Here is a 15609-nt window from a genome sequence, read left to right as displayed (position 1 = left end):
GGACTGTAGAACAGCATAACAACTTTGTACAAGAGCTTCAGTGTGGTGATAGTCAAAGTGTCTGTGGTGTCAGGGGCCCTTGTGCATTGAGTGCCTTGTCTTACTTTCACCCAATCACTGGTTTCCCCCCAGATATGTTACATGACTTCTTTGAAGGTGTTATACCTGTAGAGCTATGTTTATGTCTTAAAGAACTGATTAGAAAGGGGTTTATTACATTTGATGGGCTAAACACGCGTATAAAACAGTTTCCATACAAATTCTCAGATAAAATTAATAAGCCCCAGCAAATAACAAAAGCTAGTTTTGGAACAGGAAGACTTAGTGGCAATGGACACGAAAATTGGACGCTTTTGCGCTTGCTTCCTCTTATTATTGGGAGCCGCATTCCTGAAAATGAGCCCTCATATTGATAGACCTTAAAGACATTGTTGAGATTGTTGTATCAAGAACTGTAACGGAGGACATACTTTTTTACTTGGACTCTAAAATATTGGACCATCGTAGATTGCTCATTGAGACTTTTCCAAACTTTAAGTTAAAGCCCAAGCATCACTTTATCGAACACTATTCCCATCTTGTCCGCTGCTTTGGGCCCTTAGTTGACCTGTGGACCATTAGATTTGAATCCAAGCACAATTTCTTTAAGAGTGGTGCATGATGTCCAGTGCTTTAAGAATATTTTATTAACACTCTCCTCAAAGCATCAGCAAATGATGGGGTACTATCTGGATGGACAAAATCTGTTCAAACCACAGCTGCAAGTGAGTAATGTTGACACAAGGGACATCTGTTGGTTGGAAGAAAAACTCCAGAAACTTATAAAAGAGAAATATCCACATCAGGACACTGTTTCATTTGCCAAGTGTGTTTATTTTCATGGGACCCAGTATGCCAAGGACATGATTATTTCTGCAGGTCAATTAAGTGGGCTGCCTGAATTCTACAAGATACTGAACATTTTGGTTGACTCAGAGAAAGTGTCTTTTGTCACTGGAAAGCTCTCATCTTGGTTTATGGAACATTTCAGATCTTATCAGCTTGACAGCAGCTACACAGATCTTCAACTACTGATACCAGAAGCCTTAAACGACCACCACCCACTGACTGCATACTGTGTGGCTGGAAAATTGATGGTGACCCCCATTACGTGCCTGCTGAATTGAGATGAGAAAATCATGGTAAGTGCATTATTATGGGTGCTTACAGTTTGTGATTTTTTTTTTTTTTTTTTGCTCTTCTAATTTGTTCTGAATGTTTTTGTTTTTACAGGCACTATTATTGCGAGTCAACATCAATACAAAACTCATCCTTTTCGGATGAGGATCAAGTTGACCACTGTACCAGAATCTGTAAAGCATCTTCAAGATGAACTCAAGGAAAAGCTGGGACTTGAGGAGGAATTCACAATACAATACGAGGATCCTGATTTTGACAATGCACTTTGTAACTTGATGGACATCAGTGAGCTAGCCACAGAACGAGCAGTCCTGCACCTCGTTTGGAGTGATGGTTCATCCGCATCTCAGCCACAAACACCTCCTCAACCACAATCTCCATCAGAAATTGGGTCCATCTCATCGCTTGACACAGCCAGCCTCCATTCATCAGACTCTCCTTACAGCCCATCATCAGTCATTCGGAACTACATGCGCAGCACCTCACAGTGGCCACACCCATTTCCAATCCCTTCGTTTTCTTATGACATTGAATTGAAACTTTGCAAAGGTAATGAAGTGTATGAAAAAACTGGTGTTGGGTTGGATGTAACAAGAGACATCAAGATGGAAATACTGGACAAGTTGGCACAGCAAATATTTTCTATCAAAGCCTATCCTGAGAAGAACGAAATAGCTTCTGTTGCAGCTGAACTGGTTGTCAAGTATCCCTGCCTAAAGGAACCTGGAAGTGGCTCAGGATACGCCGGATGGGACAAAAGTATTAAGTGTAAGCTTGGCAACTACCGCTCCAAACTGCGTGAGGCTGGCTGTAATGAGGTTGCAGTCAATCGAAAAAGAGGGAGAGACGATAGCAGTGACCCCAACAGGTTCTCTTTAAAGAAACCAAAACGTGGTGAAGTTAACTTTATCCCCCAACATCCAAAAAATTATGATGCTGCTGCTTTAGAACAGGAGAGATGCCTCATGGTGGATGAATTAAAGAAGAGGGGAAAGGACATGTCTCTGGTCAGACAAAAGATGGACCTCACATTCTCCCTGAGGAGAAAGGAAATTGTGGAGATGCAACCTTTGGTCAAAGAGGTACAGGAGAGATGGCCAGCGCTCTTCTTTGAAGATCAGGTAAAGATTTTTTCACAGTCACACAATCTGCTTATGAGTGTTGATCCTTAATACTGTGTGTTTTTGTGTGTGTAAGATCTGTGCAGAATTTATGCGCATTACCACTAAGAACCTGTTGGAGACCTTCATGGCTGCCCTTGATACTTACTCTATTCGACTGATTAAACTGTTCCGGGTCAGAAAAAGAGCATTCAACAATGAAATGGATCACCTCCTACAGAGGTTTGATAACCAAATAAGTAAAACTTTTTATCTATGGTAAGACATTTTTAAATTATTTATAGTTCTACATGATCTGTTATAAATAGTAAATGATAAACTAATCTGAATAAGGGTTTGCACATTTCTCCAGAAATAAGACATGTTTCAATTATTTGGTTTATTAATAATCATGATTATCCAGGTCCCAAAACTAAACGTAATTGCAATTTTAGAAACAAAAATAAGTAATTTAAATCCAGTTTTTAATTGTACATAAATTACTTAGACTTAATTTTTTAAATCTATTTATATATGTAAAACAAAACAAAACATCAAATACACATTTCAGGCAGTTCATGAAGGTAAACTTGATGTGGAAAAAAAAAAAAAGTAATTGTTCACACAGTAGGAATAGTGAGGGCATGAGGCGTGGCCCTGCTTCTGAATTTAAGAGAACATAAATTATTGTAATAGTTAGATTGAGAATTGGGCCTGACTGGGTCTCATTTATTATTTTCTTTTAGGTGTCAAACATAGTCCAGCATCGGCGAACCATTTGTCTTGAAGGATTACCCATATTTGTTCGGGACACTGAAAGCAAACTGTTTTTGACCTGCCTGGTGAGTTAAAATTCACACAAATTAAGACTAAATTGATTTAAAATATTTACTTAGTTGCTATAACTGCTACTGAGATATAGGTAAATATGGCTAAGTATAGGTAGGTCTGTCCCCGTCTCCCTGTCCTGTCTCCCTGTCCTGTCTCCCTGTCCTGTCTCTCTGTCCTTATCTTGTAATTCTTTTGTTTTAACAGGACACAGACCCAGTCGAGAGGGCCACCAAATGTGTGAAGGTGGGCATTCTTGCTGTTCTGGAAGACTACACTGGACCAGCTTCAGAGCCCACTGTTGTCAACATTGGTATTGTGTTAGAAGAGAACGTCATTCTCGCTGATCTGCCAGACCTTCCCACTGCCTGTGCGTATCTTTTTGGACTTCTTTATGGACTAAACATGGAATTTCCAAAGGAGCATAGGTACACATTTGAAGCTATTCAACACATTTTCATGGAACTGACTCCTACTTGCTCCCAGCGAGTGAAGCTTAAAAACTAAGCTCTTAGTCTAAAGTCCTTTTGATAGAAATGCATCTCATTGCTTATATTCATACAGTTGCATTACTTTGTTCAAAGACTTTGTGAAATATGTTAGTTAGTAGGTAGTTTAAATAACATATACATTGCTGTCCAATATTGAGTTTAGCTTGGACAGTGTAAAAGTTTCCATAGCATATGCACAAATATTAGACACTTATATTGTTCATTTACTGTTGGATGTGCATTTCATGTACAATATTTTTTATAGATGTCAAGTAACAATTTAATGTTAAGGTGTTATTATGAATGTGAAATTAGATTCTTTTTTTTTTCTTTTTTGTACATTTGTACTACTTAGTAGCCTGTTTTGTTTATTAAGTATAAAGTTAGTATTATGGTGATGGTTTGCTAAGAAATGTCAAATTGATGAAATGGAAAATTCCATCTCATAATTTCAGACTTTTAACTTTAGTTTAATTTTAACTTTAACATTAATTGAATGCTTGTATATAATATATTTTTGCACAGTCATTTGCCCAATTTGGCAGTCTGCTTTTTCTGACATCTTTAGTGCCCGTCCTGCATTCGGTTGCCGTGGTTACGGGATGTGCTCTTTTCAAAGTTCCGGGGGGGAACCGCAACTTAGCAACATGGATCTATTAAGCTTTGCTTTGCTTTTCAACAAAAGATGTTCACAAATACGATAATATATGCACGAGTGGCGGCTGAAAGTTGGGTGTTGATTAGATGTACCGGGAACTTTTGTATTAAAAAAGACGGAACGTGTGTTTAGTGTCTAAACAACAGTTTTTCAGCTAAAATGTTTAAAAATACATTCCAGAGTGGATTTTTGTCTATTTTATACAGCATCGGCAGCAAACCTCTTCAGATTTGGGACAAAAAGGTAAGATTATGCCTGCAATCACACCTAGCATCGTTAGCGATTGGTACTAGCTAAAGCTACTGATTTGAAAATAATCTCCTTCGGTTAGGATCAGTTACTCCTGATTACAATCATGTTTGGGACGTATTTTGCTCGTTCATGTTTTATCTAACGCTACCAATTTGCCAGTGTGCACATTTGGTTAGTTCTAATAATAAAACTTTAGGAGGATAGCTTCAAATTATGTTCGACAAAATACATACAGCAACAGATCGTGAATTAATTTTGTAAAAACATTAACCACTTGTATGATTCTTTATGATTCTAATCTCCATCATGTTCTTTATCCATTATTATAGCTAATGTGTTGGCTAGATCTCGTGTTTATTTTTTGAATGATACATGTAATGCTAAAATATTTAACTAGTTCTAAGGAGATAAAATGTAGATATAAACCCTTTTGGAAATTGGATTAGTGCAGAATATAGATTGTTTGTGGTTGTAATGGGACCACATCAAAACAGGGCATGGTGGGCCAGACAGTCATGTTACTAAGCAACTCACAACAAGACTTTGCCTAATGATAAAAAAAACTAAAGGACATCATAACTTTACAGAGGCTTTTGCGCTAATGGAGTCGAATACAAGTGCTGTGCGGCTATATGCACAATTTTCTTACTATTTGTTTCCTATTTTTGACATTTTAAGGTGCAAAATGGACACATAAAGAGGATAACAGATAATGACATCCACTCCTTGGTGCTAGAGGTGGAAAGGGACCAATGTTAGGTAGGATAAGTTTTGTTTTTTTAATTTGTTTGTTGCCATATATTTTGATAACAAATTTCTCTTTGTATTCTTGCAGTACTACTTATATAACATGCCCTGCTGACCCAAAGAAGACACTGGGTATCAAGCTCCCATTTCTGGTCATGATTATCAAACACCTAAAGAAATATTTTTCCTTTGAAGTTCAGGTATGGCTCTTCAACAGTTTAGAGACACTCAAACACCTTACAACTTTTTAAAGTAGCGACCAATTTAATTTTTGTACATCTTTTTCTCTCATATTTGTCAGGTGTTAGATGACAAAAATGTTCGTCGGAGGTTCAGGGCAAGTAACTATCGGAGCACGACGAGAGTGAAACCTTTTATCTGCACGATGCCAATGCGGCTTGACGACGGCTGGAACCAGATTCAGTTCAACCTGTCGGACTTCACCAGGAGAGCGTACGGAACCAACTACATCGAGACGCTAAGGGTACAGGTATGTACACTGGATACTGTGGCAAAATCATGTAGACTATTATACTGTCTTATATACTGTCTTATTATAACATTTATTCTAGATCCATGCCAACTGCCGCATAAGGAGGATATATTTCTCAGACAGACTTTATTCTGAGGATGAGTTACCAGCTGAATTTAAACTGTACGTGCCTGTTCAAAACCAGAAGGCAAAGGTAAGGCCCTGTTCAACAAAGAGTTATGATACTTTGGACAATCTGAATTGATTTTAATTGTATTACTGTTTTTTTTTTTTGCAGCAGCAGTAAAGCTTCCCGACACAGCCACTTCCACCTTGTTGTAATGGAGTTTAAGTGTTTATTTTTTGTTGTGAAGATGTTCCCTCTTGTGTTACTCTGTGAAAATAAAGTATTTTGTAGACTCATTGGTTATTATAACTTTATTTCATTAAGTAAACATCTTTGGATTTTATGCAGAGCAAATGTACCAGAAGTACTGAACAAAACTTCCATACAATGTCAAAATCATATAAATAATCTACCTCGTATTTGTGTACATAGGAAGAGACATTATTACTATTATTATTAGTACAAATAAACTTACATTATTTATACATTATTTAAACTATCAAAAACAAAGGCAAAACCAAAAAAAAAAAAGCATGCTTTTGTAAAGGTATAGCAGCAGACTCCCCCGTATTCCTGTTATGCCATTTATTTAAATTAGTACTAGTTACATGCACTGCCTCTTAGTAGTTTCTGTTGGTCCAATATTTATTCAAAAACAATTTCCAGCAGGCACTTCAAGTTAAGTACTCAAACAATATAATCAACTCCAAGAGCACTTGAATGTCATGAAAGAAAACTACATGACTTCCTCCTAAACAGCTTTTCTCTTCACTTAAATTAACATACACATTCTCAAAAACGTCTACAAAAATATTACTTCAAGAACTTATTGATTGTAAATCATAATTTAAGTGCCTTCTGGTCATTACAATGTGTGAGTGCCTGCATATGAATAGTGCAAAAACAAATCACAAACTTTCTTATTATGGCAGATAATATACAATGTAAAACTGAAATATGAAAAAAAAAAAAAGCACAAAGCCAAGATCTACAATGATTGCTACACCAGCTTACAAAGCTTGCATTGATGCTGCATTTGATGAGCACAGGAATGAGGCTGCCTGTTTGTTCATCATCTATTTACAAATACTGCATCTCAATTTGCAGTTTTTATATTTTATTTACTTAACTACTAAAGTAGTGATGCACTTGAAATGTATTATTTACACAATACAGTCTACTATTTTAATATAGAAAAGAGACATCTTATGTTGGCCAAAAGGCTTTCAAAACACTGGGTTTCTATGTGAATATACACTGTAAAAAATCTAACTTTAAGTTGCTGAAGCAACTGAGGTTTTTGACCTACAATAGCAAAAAAATGTAAATTGTCATACAAACTATACTATATTAGTTGTCTCAAGTAATATAAATGAATTCATGACCAGAAGTTGGCCTAAGATCACATTTTTTGTTGAGAAAATGAAAAAAACACAGTTTGATATTCGTTGAGCTGAAAAACCTTTACTGCGCATGTGCACGCATGCGCAAACGATCCATTTTTCTCCTACGGGTTGGCCTCGGGGCTTTTGCAAGGACTCCGTCCGCCATTACCATCGCACGAGGTCTGGACTCTACACTTGACTTTAAGGCAGGTAATTACCTTTTTAATGCTTTAAAACTCATTATATCGTGCAACAATTCCGTTTGATTGTTTTTGTAAGGAATAGTTCAACCAAACCACTCATTTGGGAAAATAGTCATATTGTGTTCCTAAATTTATTCTTACTAGTTTGTATATTTGTTCCAATCAGCTTGGTAGACGGGTATAACTCTTTAATCTAATCTAACTTATTGTTTATTATTTACGTATGTATTTACTTAAATTTTTAAACCATTAAATAGTTGTCACCGATGTTAGCCCATTTGTTCAGTCATTTGGGCGGATGGTTTAGTAATGCGCAACAACAAGCAAAGCTGTCTACATGAAAGTGCTCTGATTGGAGCGAGCTGTGGTGTTGTTGCGGTTCGCTGCAGAGTTGGTATTCGTGTTTGATACTAGGCTGTCCCGATGCTATTTTAACAGGGGCCGCTGGTTAGCGAGTACCTGGCCTCAGTGATCAAATCGGCAGTAAGTGCAGCGCTAGAGCACATGTTATCCAAGTAAGCCGCGCTATCGTCAGTCTCGATTTGTACTGCTACCCGTATCCATCCGCTTAATAAAGACATCGCAGAGGTAACGGGAATTTCTTTTTCTCGCAATATTAGTGTGTCAGAGACTAACGACTACACAGATGGTTTGGTTTTGGTTGTTGTCCCCGGTAAAACGGCGCGGAGGGCGACCCCGGCTTGACGGGCGTCAGACGAGACCCTGCCTGTGTAAAGGGAGCGGTTTCCCGGCCGCACTTCTGTTCACCCTCCCGGTTCATTTTGAGGTAATTTCGTGTCAAATTTGTTTGCGTTCTCAAGCGTACCGTCAATGCAAATTATATGGTATAAAAGGAACTGGTCAAGATGTAAATTTATGGGTTATTATTTACCCATTTTAAGTACAATTTGATGAAATGCACTGCAAAGTGTAAGTGATGCGTATTAATTGGATCTCTGCTTCTTAAACTCTTATGTGCAATATTATTTTGTACATTCAATGATGATCTGTTTGATATTGTTTTGCATGTATAATATTATATACATTTATAATGTATATTATATAATAATATACATACATACGTAAAAATAAAAATTTGGGAGGGCATCTGACAGTTTAAAACTTGTATGACTGCCATATTGTCACTTCTCATTCCAGCTGTTGTATGAAGTGCCGTTTCTGCAATTTTGTGGGTTCAAGCCAAGACGTTCTACTAAGGCATCATCAACTCCGGCACAGAAGAGGATTTCACTGGCCCTGCATTCACTGTGTTTGCACATTCAAGACAAGAGGCGCATTAAGATCTCACCTCAGCAGATCCCACAACAAGACGGTGAAAAGGCAGGACATATTAACCTTTTCCTGTGATTTTTGTGAATTTAAGGATATTTGTTCACAAAACACCTATATTTCTCATCTCCTGAGACACTTAAAACAGAAAGAGACTGTGTGCTGTCCATTCCAACATTGTGATTTCTCCACTAACTATCCAAGAACATTTAGTGCCCACATAAGCAAGAAGCACAGAAACTCAAAAGATTTAAAAAACTGTCTTCGAGGACTATCTCGTGATTGTAATCCTGAAAGTCCTTCTTCTGAGCAGTCAGTAGATACGCCTGAGGAGGCAGAGACTTTACAAAGTGGTTCAGAGACAGTACTTTCAAATGAGGACAATGACTGTGTAGATTATGAGTCCTCTGAACACAAAGTAGCTCGCCTTTTTTTGTGTATGCAAACACTGTTGCATGTTTCAAAAAGTGCATTGCAAAAGATTATAGAAGAAATTAATGACATTTTAAACTTCTCTAAATTTCATTCAGTTCAAAGAGTCAAGGAGGTGCTTACTCAGCAGAATATTGAGGTAGATGACGGTGTAGTTAAAAATATCATTGATGCATTTTTTAAAACCAATCCATTAATTGTATCCACTGATCCAAAAGGTACCTTATCTTCTGATTACAAGAGAAATCTCTACTTTAGGAATCACTTTCCTATAATCAAACCCACAGAGTACACCTACAGAACAACTCGAAGGAATACATTTGTGTATGTTTCATTTATTGAAGTTTTAGAGAGTTTACTGAAACAAGAATATTTTTACGAGAAGTTGTTTTTTGAGGAAAGTGATGAACTAGGCCGATATAAATCTTTTAGAGATGGACAATATTTCAAAAGCAGTCAATTAGGGCAGCAAGCTGAATGCATTTCTATAGCCCTGTATATAGATGATTTTGAAATATGCAACCCCCTCGGAACATCTAGGAAAATTCATAAAATTACTGCGGTGTATTGGGTTGTACTGAATTTACCATCTAGGTTTCGCTCCACCTTACCTTTGATTCAGCTTGCTGTTCTTGGAAAAAGTGCAGATGTTAAACAGTTTGGGTATGATGCATTTCTTTACCCTCTCATTAAGGACTTAAAGTTTCTAGAGAGTACTGGAGTGTTTGTTGAACCTGTTGATAAGTTTATAAAAGTAACTGTATATTGTGTTTGTGCTGATAACCTTGGGGCTCACGGCCTTGCAGGCTTCAGTGAGTCTTTTAACGCAGGCAAGTTTTGCAGATTTTGTACTATTGATCGTGATCAGATTACAGTTGTTAATCCACAACATTTTCATTTGAGGACTGTAGAACAGCATAACAACTTTGTACAAGAGCTTCAGTGTGGTGATAGTCAAAGTGTCTGTGGTGTCAGGGGCCCTTGTGCATTGAGTGCCTTGTCTTACTTTCACCCAATCACTGGTTTCCCCCCAGATATATTACATGACTTCTTTGAAGGTGTTATACCTGTAGAGCTATGTTTATGTCTTAAAGAACTGATTAGAAAGGGGTTTATTACATTTGATGGGCTAAACACGCGTATAAAACAGTTTCCATACAAATTCTCAGATCAAATTAATAAGCCCCAGCAAATAACAAAAGCTAGTTTTGGAACAGGAAGACTTAGTGGCAATGGACACGAAAATTGGACGCTTTTGCGCTTGCTTCCTCTTATTATTGGGAGCCGCATTCCTGAAAATGAGCCCTCATATTGATGGACCTTAAAGACATTGTTGAGATTGTTGTATCAAGAACTGTAACGGAGGACATACTTTTTTACTTGGACTCTAAAATATTGGACCATCGTAGATTGCTCATTGAGACTTTTCCAAACTTTAAGTTAAAGCCCAAGCATCACTTTATCGAACACTATTCCCATCTTGTCCGCTGCTTTGGGCCCTTAGTTGACCTGTGGACCATTAGATTTGAATCCAAGCACAATTTCTTTAAGAGTGGTGCATGATGTCCAGTGCTTTAAGAATATTTTATTAACACTCTCCTCAAAGCATCAGCAAATGATGGGGTACTATCTGGATGGACAAAATCTGTTCAAACCACAGCTGCAAGTGAGTAATGTTGACACAAGGGACATCTGTTGGTTGGAAGAAAAACTCCAGAAACTTATAAAAGAGAAATATCCACATCAGGACACTGTTTCATTTGCCAAGTGTGTTTATTTTCATGGGACCCAGTATGCCAAGGACATGATTATTTCTGCAGGTCAATTAAGTGGGCTGCCTGAATTCTACAAGATACTGAACATTTTGGTTGACTCAGAGAAAGTGTCTTTTGTCACTGGAAAGCTCTCATCTTGGTTTATGGAACATTTCAGATCTTATCAGCTTGACAGCAGCTACACAGATCTTCAACTACTGATACCAGAAGCCTTAAACGACCACCACCCACTGACTGCATACTGTGTGGCTGGAAAATTGATGGTGACCCCCATTACATGCCTGCTGAATTGAGATGAGAAAATCATGGTAAGTGCATTATTATGGGTGCTTACAGTTTGTGTGATTTTTATTTATTTTTTTTTTTGCTCTTCTAATTTGTTCTGAATGTTTTTGTTTTTACAGGCACTATTATTGCGAGTCAACATCAATACAAAACTCATCCTTTTCGGATGAGGATCAAGTTGACCACTGTACCAGAATCTGTAAAGCATCTTCAAGATGAACTCAAGGAAAAGCTGGGACTTGAGGAGGAATTCACAATACAATACGAGGATCCTGATTTTGACAATGCACTTTGTAACTTGATGGACATCAGTGAGCTAGCCACAGAACGAGCAGTCCTGCACCTCGTTTGGAGTGATGGTTCATCCGCATCTCAGCCACAAACACCTCCTCAACCACAATCTCCATCAGAAATTGGGTCCATCTCATCGCTTGACACAGCCAGCCTCCATTCATCAGACTCTCCTTACAGCCCATCATCAGTCATTCGGAACTACATGCGCAGCACCTCACAGTGGCCACACCCATTTCCAATCCCTTCGTTTTCTTATGACATTGAATTGAAACTTTGCAAAGGTAATGAAGTGTATGAAAAAACTGGTGTTGGGTTGGATGTAACAAGAGACATCAAGATGGAAATACTGGACAAGTTGGCACAGCAAATATTTTCTATCAAAGCCTATCCTGAGAAGAACGAAATAGCTTCTGTTGCAGCTGAACTGGTTGTCAAGTATCCCTGCCTAAAGGAACCTGGAAGTGGCTCAGGATACGCCGGATGGGACAAAAGTATTAAGTGTAAGCTTGGCAACTACCGCTCCAAACTGCGTGAGGCTGGCTGTAATGAGGTTGCAGTCAATCGAAAAAGAGGGAGAGACGATAGCAGTGACCCCAACAGGTTCTCTTTAAAGAAACCAAAACGTGGTGAAGTTAACTTTATCCCCCAACATCCAAAAAATTATGATGCTGCTGCTTTAGAACAGGAGAGATGCCTCATGCTGGATGAATTAAAGAAGAGGGGAAAGGACATGTCTCTGGTCAGACAAAAGATGGACCTCACATTCTCCCTGAGGAGAAAGGAAATTGTGGAGATGCAACCTTTGGTCAAAGAGGTACAGGAGAGATGGCCAGCGCTCTTCTTTGAAGATCAGGTAAAGATTTTTTCACAGTCACACAATCTGCTTATGAGTGTTGATCCTTAATACTGTGTGTTTTTGTGTGTGTAAGATCTGTGCAGAATTTATGCGCATTACCACTAAGAACCTGTTGGAGACCTTCATGGCTGCCCTTGATACTTACTCTATTCGACTGATTAAACTGTTCCGGGTCAGAAAAAGAGCATTCAACAATGAAATGGATCACCTCCTACAGAGGTTTGATAACCAAATAAGTAAAACTTTTTATCTATGGTAAGACATTTTTAAATTATTTATAGTTCTACATGATCTGTTATAAATAGTAAATGATAAACTAATCTGAATAAGGGTTTGCACATTTCTCCAGAAATAAGACATGTTTCAATTATTTGGTTTATTAATAATCATGATTATCCAGGTCCCAAAACTAAACGTAATTGCAATTTTAGAAACAAAAATAAGTAATTTAAATCCAGTTTTTAATTGTACATAAATTACTTAGACTTAATTTTTTAAATCTATTTATATATGTAAAACAAAACAAAACATCAAATACACATTTCAGGCAGTTCATGAAGGTAAACTTGATGTGGAAAAAAAAAAAAGTAACTGTTCACACAGTAGGAATAGTGAGGGCATGAGGCGTGGCCCTGCTTCTGAATTTAAGAGAACATAAATTATTGTAATAGTTAGATTGAGAATTGGGCCTGACTGGGTCTCATTTATTATTTTCTTTTAGGTGTCAAACATAGTCCAGCATCGGCGAACCATTTGTCTTGAAGGATTACCCATATTTGTTCGGGACACTGAAAGCAAACTGTTTTTGACCTGCCTGGTGAGTTAAAATTCACACAAATTAAGACTAAATTGATTTAAAATATTTACTTAGTTGCTATAACTGCTACTGAGATATAGGTAAATATGGCTAAGTATAGGTAGGTCTGTCCCCGTCTCCCTGTCCTGTCTCCCTGTCCTGTCTCCCTGTCCTGTCTCCCTGTCCTGTCTCTCTGTCCTTATCTTGTAATTCTTTTGTTTTAACAGGACACAGACCCAGTCGAGAGGGCCACCAAATGTGTGAAGGTGGGCATTCTTGCTGTTCTGGAAGACTACACTGGACCAGCTTCAGAGCCCACTGTTGTCAACATTGGTATTGTGTTAGAAGAGAACGTCATTCTCGCTGATCTGCCAGACCTTCCCACTGCCTGTGCGTTTCTTTTTGGACTTCTTTATGGACTAAACATGGAATTTCCAAAGGAGCATAGGTACAGATTTGAAGCTATTCAACACATTTTCATGGAACTGACTCCTACTTGCTCCCAGCGAGTGAGAAGCTTAAAAACTAAGCTCTTAGTCTAAAGTCCTTTTGATAGAAATGCTCATTGCTTATATTCATACAGTTGCATTACTTTGTTCAAAGACTTTGTGAAATATGTTAGTAGTATAGTTAAATTATACATGGTCCATTTGTTTAGCTTGGTGTAAGTTTATAGCATATGCACAAATATTAGACACTTATATTGTTCATTTACTGTTATGTGCATTTCATGTACAATATTTTTTATAGATGTCAAGTAACAATTTAATGTTAAGGTGTTATTATGAATGTGAAATTAGATTCTTTTTTTTTTCTTTTTTGTACATTTGTACTACTTAGTAGCCTGTTTTGTTTATTAAGTATAAAGTTAGTATTATGGTGATGGTTTGCTAAGAAATGTCAAATTGATGAAATGGAAAATTCCATCTCATAATTTCAGACTTTTAACTTTAGTTTAATTTTAACTTTAACATTAATTGAATGCTTGTATTTAATATATTTTTGCACAGTCATTTGCCCAATTTGGCAGTCTGCTTTTCTGACATCTTTAGTGCCCGTCCTGCATTCGGTTTGCCGTGGTTAGGGGATGTGCTCTTTTCAAAGTTCGGGGGGAACCGCAACTTAGCAACATGGATCTATTAAGCTTTGCTTTGCTTTTCAACAAAAGATGTTCACAAATACGATAATATATGCACGAGTGGCGGCTGAAAGTTGGGTGTTGATTAGATGTACCGGGAACTTTTGTATTAAAAAAGACGGAACGTGTGTTTAGTGTCTAAACACAGTTTTTCAGCTAAAATGTTTAAAAATACATTCCAGAGTGGATTTTTGTCTATTTTATACAGCATCGGCAGCAAACCTCTTCAGATTTGGGACACAAGGTAAGATTATGCCTGCAATCACACCTAGCATCGTTAGCGTTGGTACTAGCTAAAAGCTACTGATTTGAAAATAATCTCCTTCGGTTAGGATCAGTTACTCCTGATTACAATCATGTTTGGACGTATTTTGCTCGTTCATGTTTTATCTAACGCTACCAATTTGCCAGTGTGCACATTTGGTTAGTTCTGATAATAAAACTTTAGAGGATAGCTTCAAATTATGTTCGACAAAAATACATACAGCAACAGATCGTGAATTAATTTTGTAAAAACATTAACCACTTGTATATTCTTTATGATTCTATCTCCATCATGTTCTTTATCCATTATTATAGCTAATGTGTTGGCTAGATCTCGTGTTTATTTTTGAATGATACATGTAATGCTGAAATATTTAACTAGTTCTAAGGAGATACAATGTAGATATAAACCCTTTTGGAAATTGGATTAGTGCAGAATATAGATTGTTTGTGGTTGTAATGGGACCACATCAAAACAGGGCATGGTGGGCCAGACAGTCATGTTACTAAGCAACTCACAACAAGACTTTGCCTAATGATAAAAAAAACTAAAGACATCATAACTTTACAGAGGCTTTTGCGCTAATGGAGTCGATACAAGTGCTGTGCGCTATATGCACAATTTTCTTACTATTGTTTCCTATTTTTGACATTTTAAGGTGCGAAATGGACACATAAGAGGATAACAGTAATGACATCATCCTTGGTGCTAGAGGTGGAAGGGACCAATGTTAGGTAGATAAGTTTTGTTTTTTTAATTTGTTTTTGCCATATATTTTGATAACAAATTCTCTTTGTATTCTTGCAGTATACTTATATAACATGCCTGCTGACCAAAGAAGACACTGGGTATCAAGCTCCCATTCTGGTATGATTATCAACCTAAAGAAATATTTTTCCTTTGAAGTTAGTATGGCTCTTTAACAGTTAGAGACACTCACCTTACCTTTTAAAGTACGACCAATTTAATTTTTGTACGTCTTTTTCTCATATTTGTCAGGTGTTAGATGACAAAATGTTGTCGAGTTCAGGGCAAG

General features: G+C 37.3%; 3 protein-coding genes across 4 annotated transcripts; all 3 read left to right on the top strand.

Moving 5' to 3' along the window:
- The first annotated feature begins 528 nt into the window (after positions 1-528).
- On the top strand, positions 529-2570 carry LOC129410130 (uncharacterized). Of its 2 annotated transcripts, XM_055157546.1 has the most exons (3): positions 529-1181; positions 1273-2300; positions 2377-2570. In XM_055157546.1, the coding sequence occupies exons 2-3, from the start codon at positions 1320-1322 to the stop codon at positions 2560-2562; spliced, it is 1167 nt and encodes a 388-aa protein (XP_055013521.1). In that variant the 5' UTR covers positions 529-1181; positions 1273-1319; the 3' UTR covers positions 2563-2570. The 2 variants fall into 2 exon arrangements, with proteins under 2 accessions (XP_055013521.1, XP_055013522.1); XM_055157547.1 differs by having other exon boundaries at positions 1138-2300.
- A 1605-nt stretch (positions 2571-4175) lies between these two features.
- LOC110168943 (cilia- and flagella-associated protein 20) lies at positions 4176-6127 on the top strand. Its single transcript, XM_055157214.1, is given in 7 exon segments — positions 4176-4499; positions 5187-5252; positions 5254-5267; positions 5344-5455; positions 5557-5745; positions 5828-5941; positions 6029-6127. Coding segments are annotated over 7 exon segments (585 nt in total). The 5' UTR covers positions 4176-4415; the 3' UTR covers positions 6035-6127.
- Positions 6128-11450: 5323 nt separating this feature from the next.
- On the top strand, positions 11451-12641 carry LOC129410070 (uncharacterized). Its single transcript, XM_055157213.1, has 2 exons — positions 11451-12371; positions 12448-12641. Exons 1-2 carry the CDS (start codon positions 11526-11528, stop codon positions 12631-12633), a joined length of 1032 nt encoding a protein of 343 aa, XP_055013188.1. The 5' UTR covers positions 11451-11525; the 3' UTR covers positions 12634-12641.
- Positions 12642-15609: the final 2968 nt, after the last annotated feature.

This window comes from Boleophthalmus pectinirostris, unplaced genomic scaffold (genome assembly GCF_026225935.1).
Source record: "Boleophthalmus pectinirostris isolate CB_2022bp ecotype Guang Dong unplaced genomic scaffold, ASM2622593v1 HiC_scaffold_21, whole genome shotgun sequence".
Classification (NCBI taxonomy): domain Eukaryota; kingdom Metazoa; phylum Chordata; class Actinopteri; order Gobiiformes; family Gobiidae; genus Boleophthalmus; species Boleophthalmus pectinirostris.
This window is presented reverse-complemented; position numbering and strand designations above follow the sequence as displayed.

Bases quoted from the DNA above. Each gene is read 5' to 3' on its own strand.
- LOC129410130 (XM_055157546.1), top strand. From the start codon at position 1,320: ATGAGGATCAAGTTGACCACTGTACCAGAATCTGTAAAGCATCTTCAA. The intron at 2,301-2,376 runs GTAAAGATTTTT...TGTGTGTGTAAG, and splicing joins CGCTCTTCTTTGAAGATCAG to ATCTGTGCAGAATTTATGCG.
- LOC129410070 (XM_055157213.1), top strand. From the start codon at position 11,526: ATGGACATCAGTGAGCTAGCCACAGAACGAGCAGTCCTGCACCTCGTT. The intron at 12,372-12,447 runs GTAAAGATTTTT...TGTGTGTGTAAG, and splicing joins CGCTCTTCTTTGAAGATCAG to ATCTGTGCAGAATTTATGCG.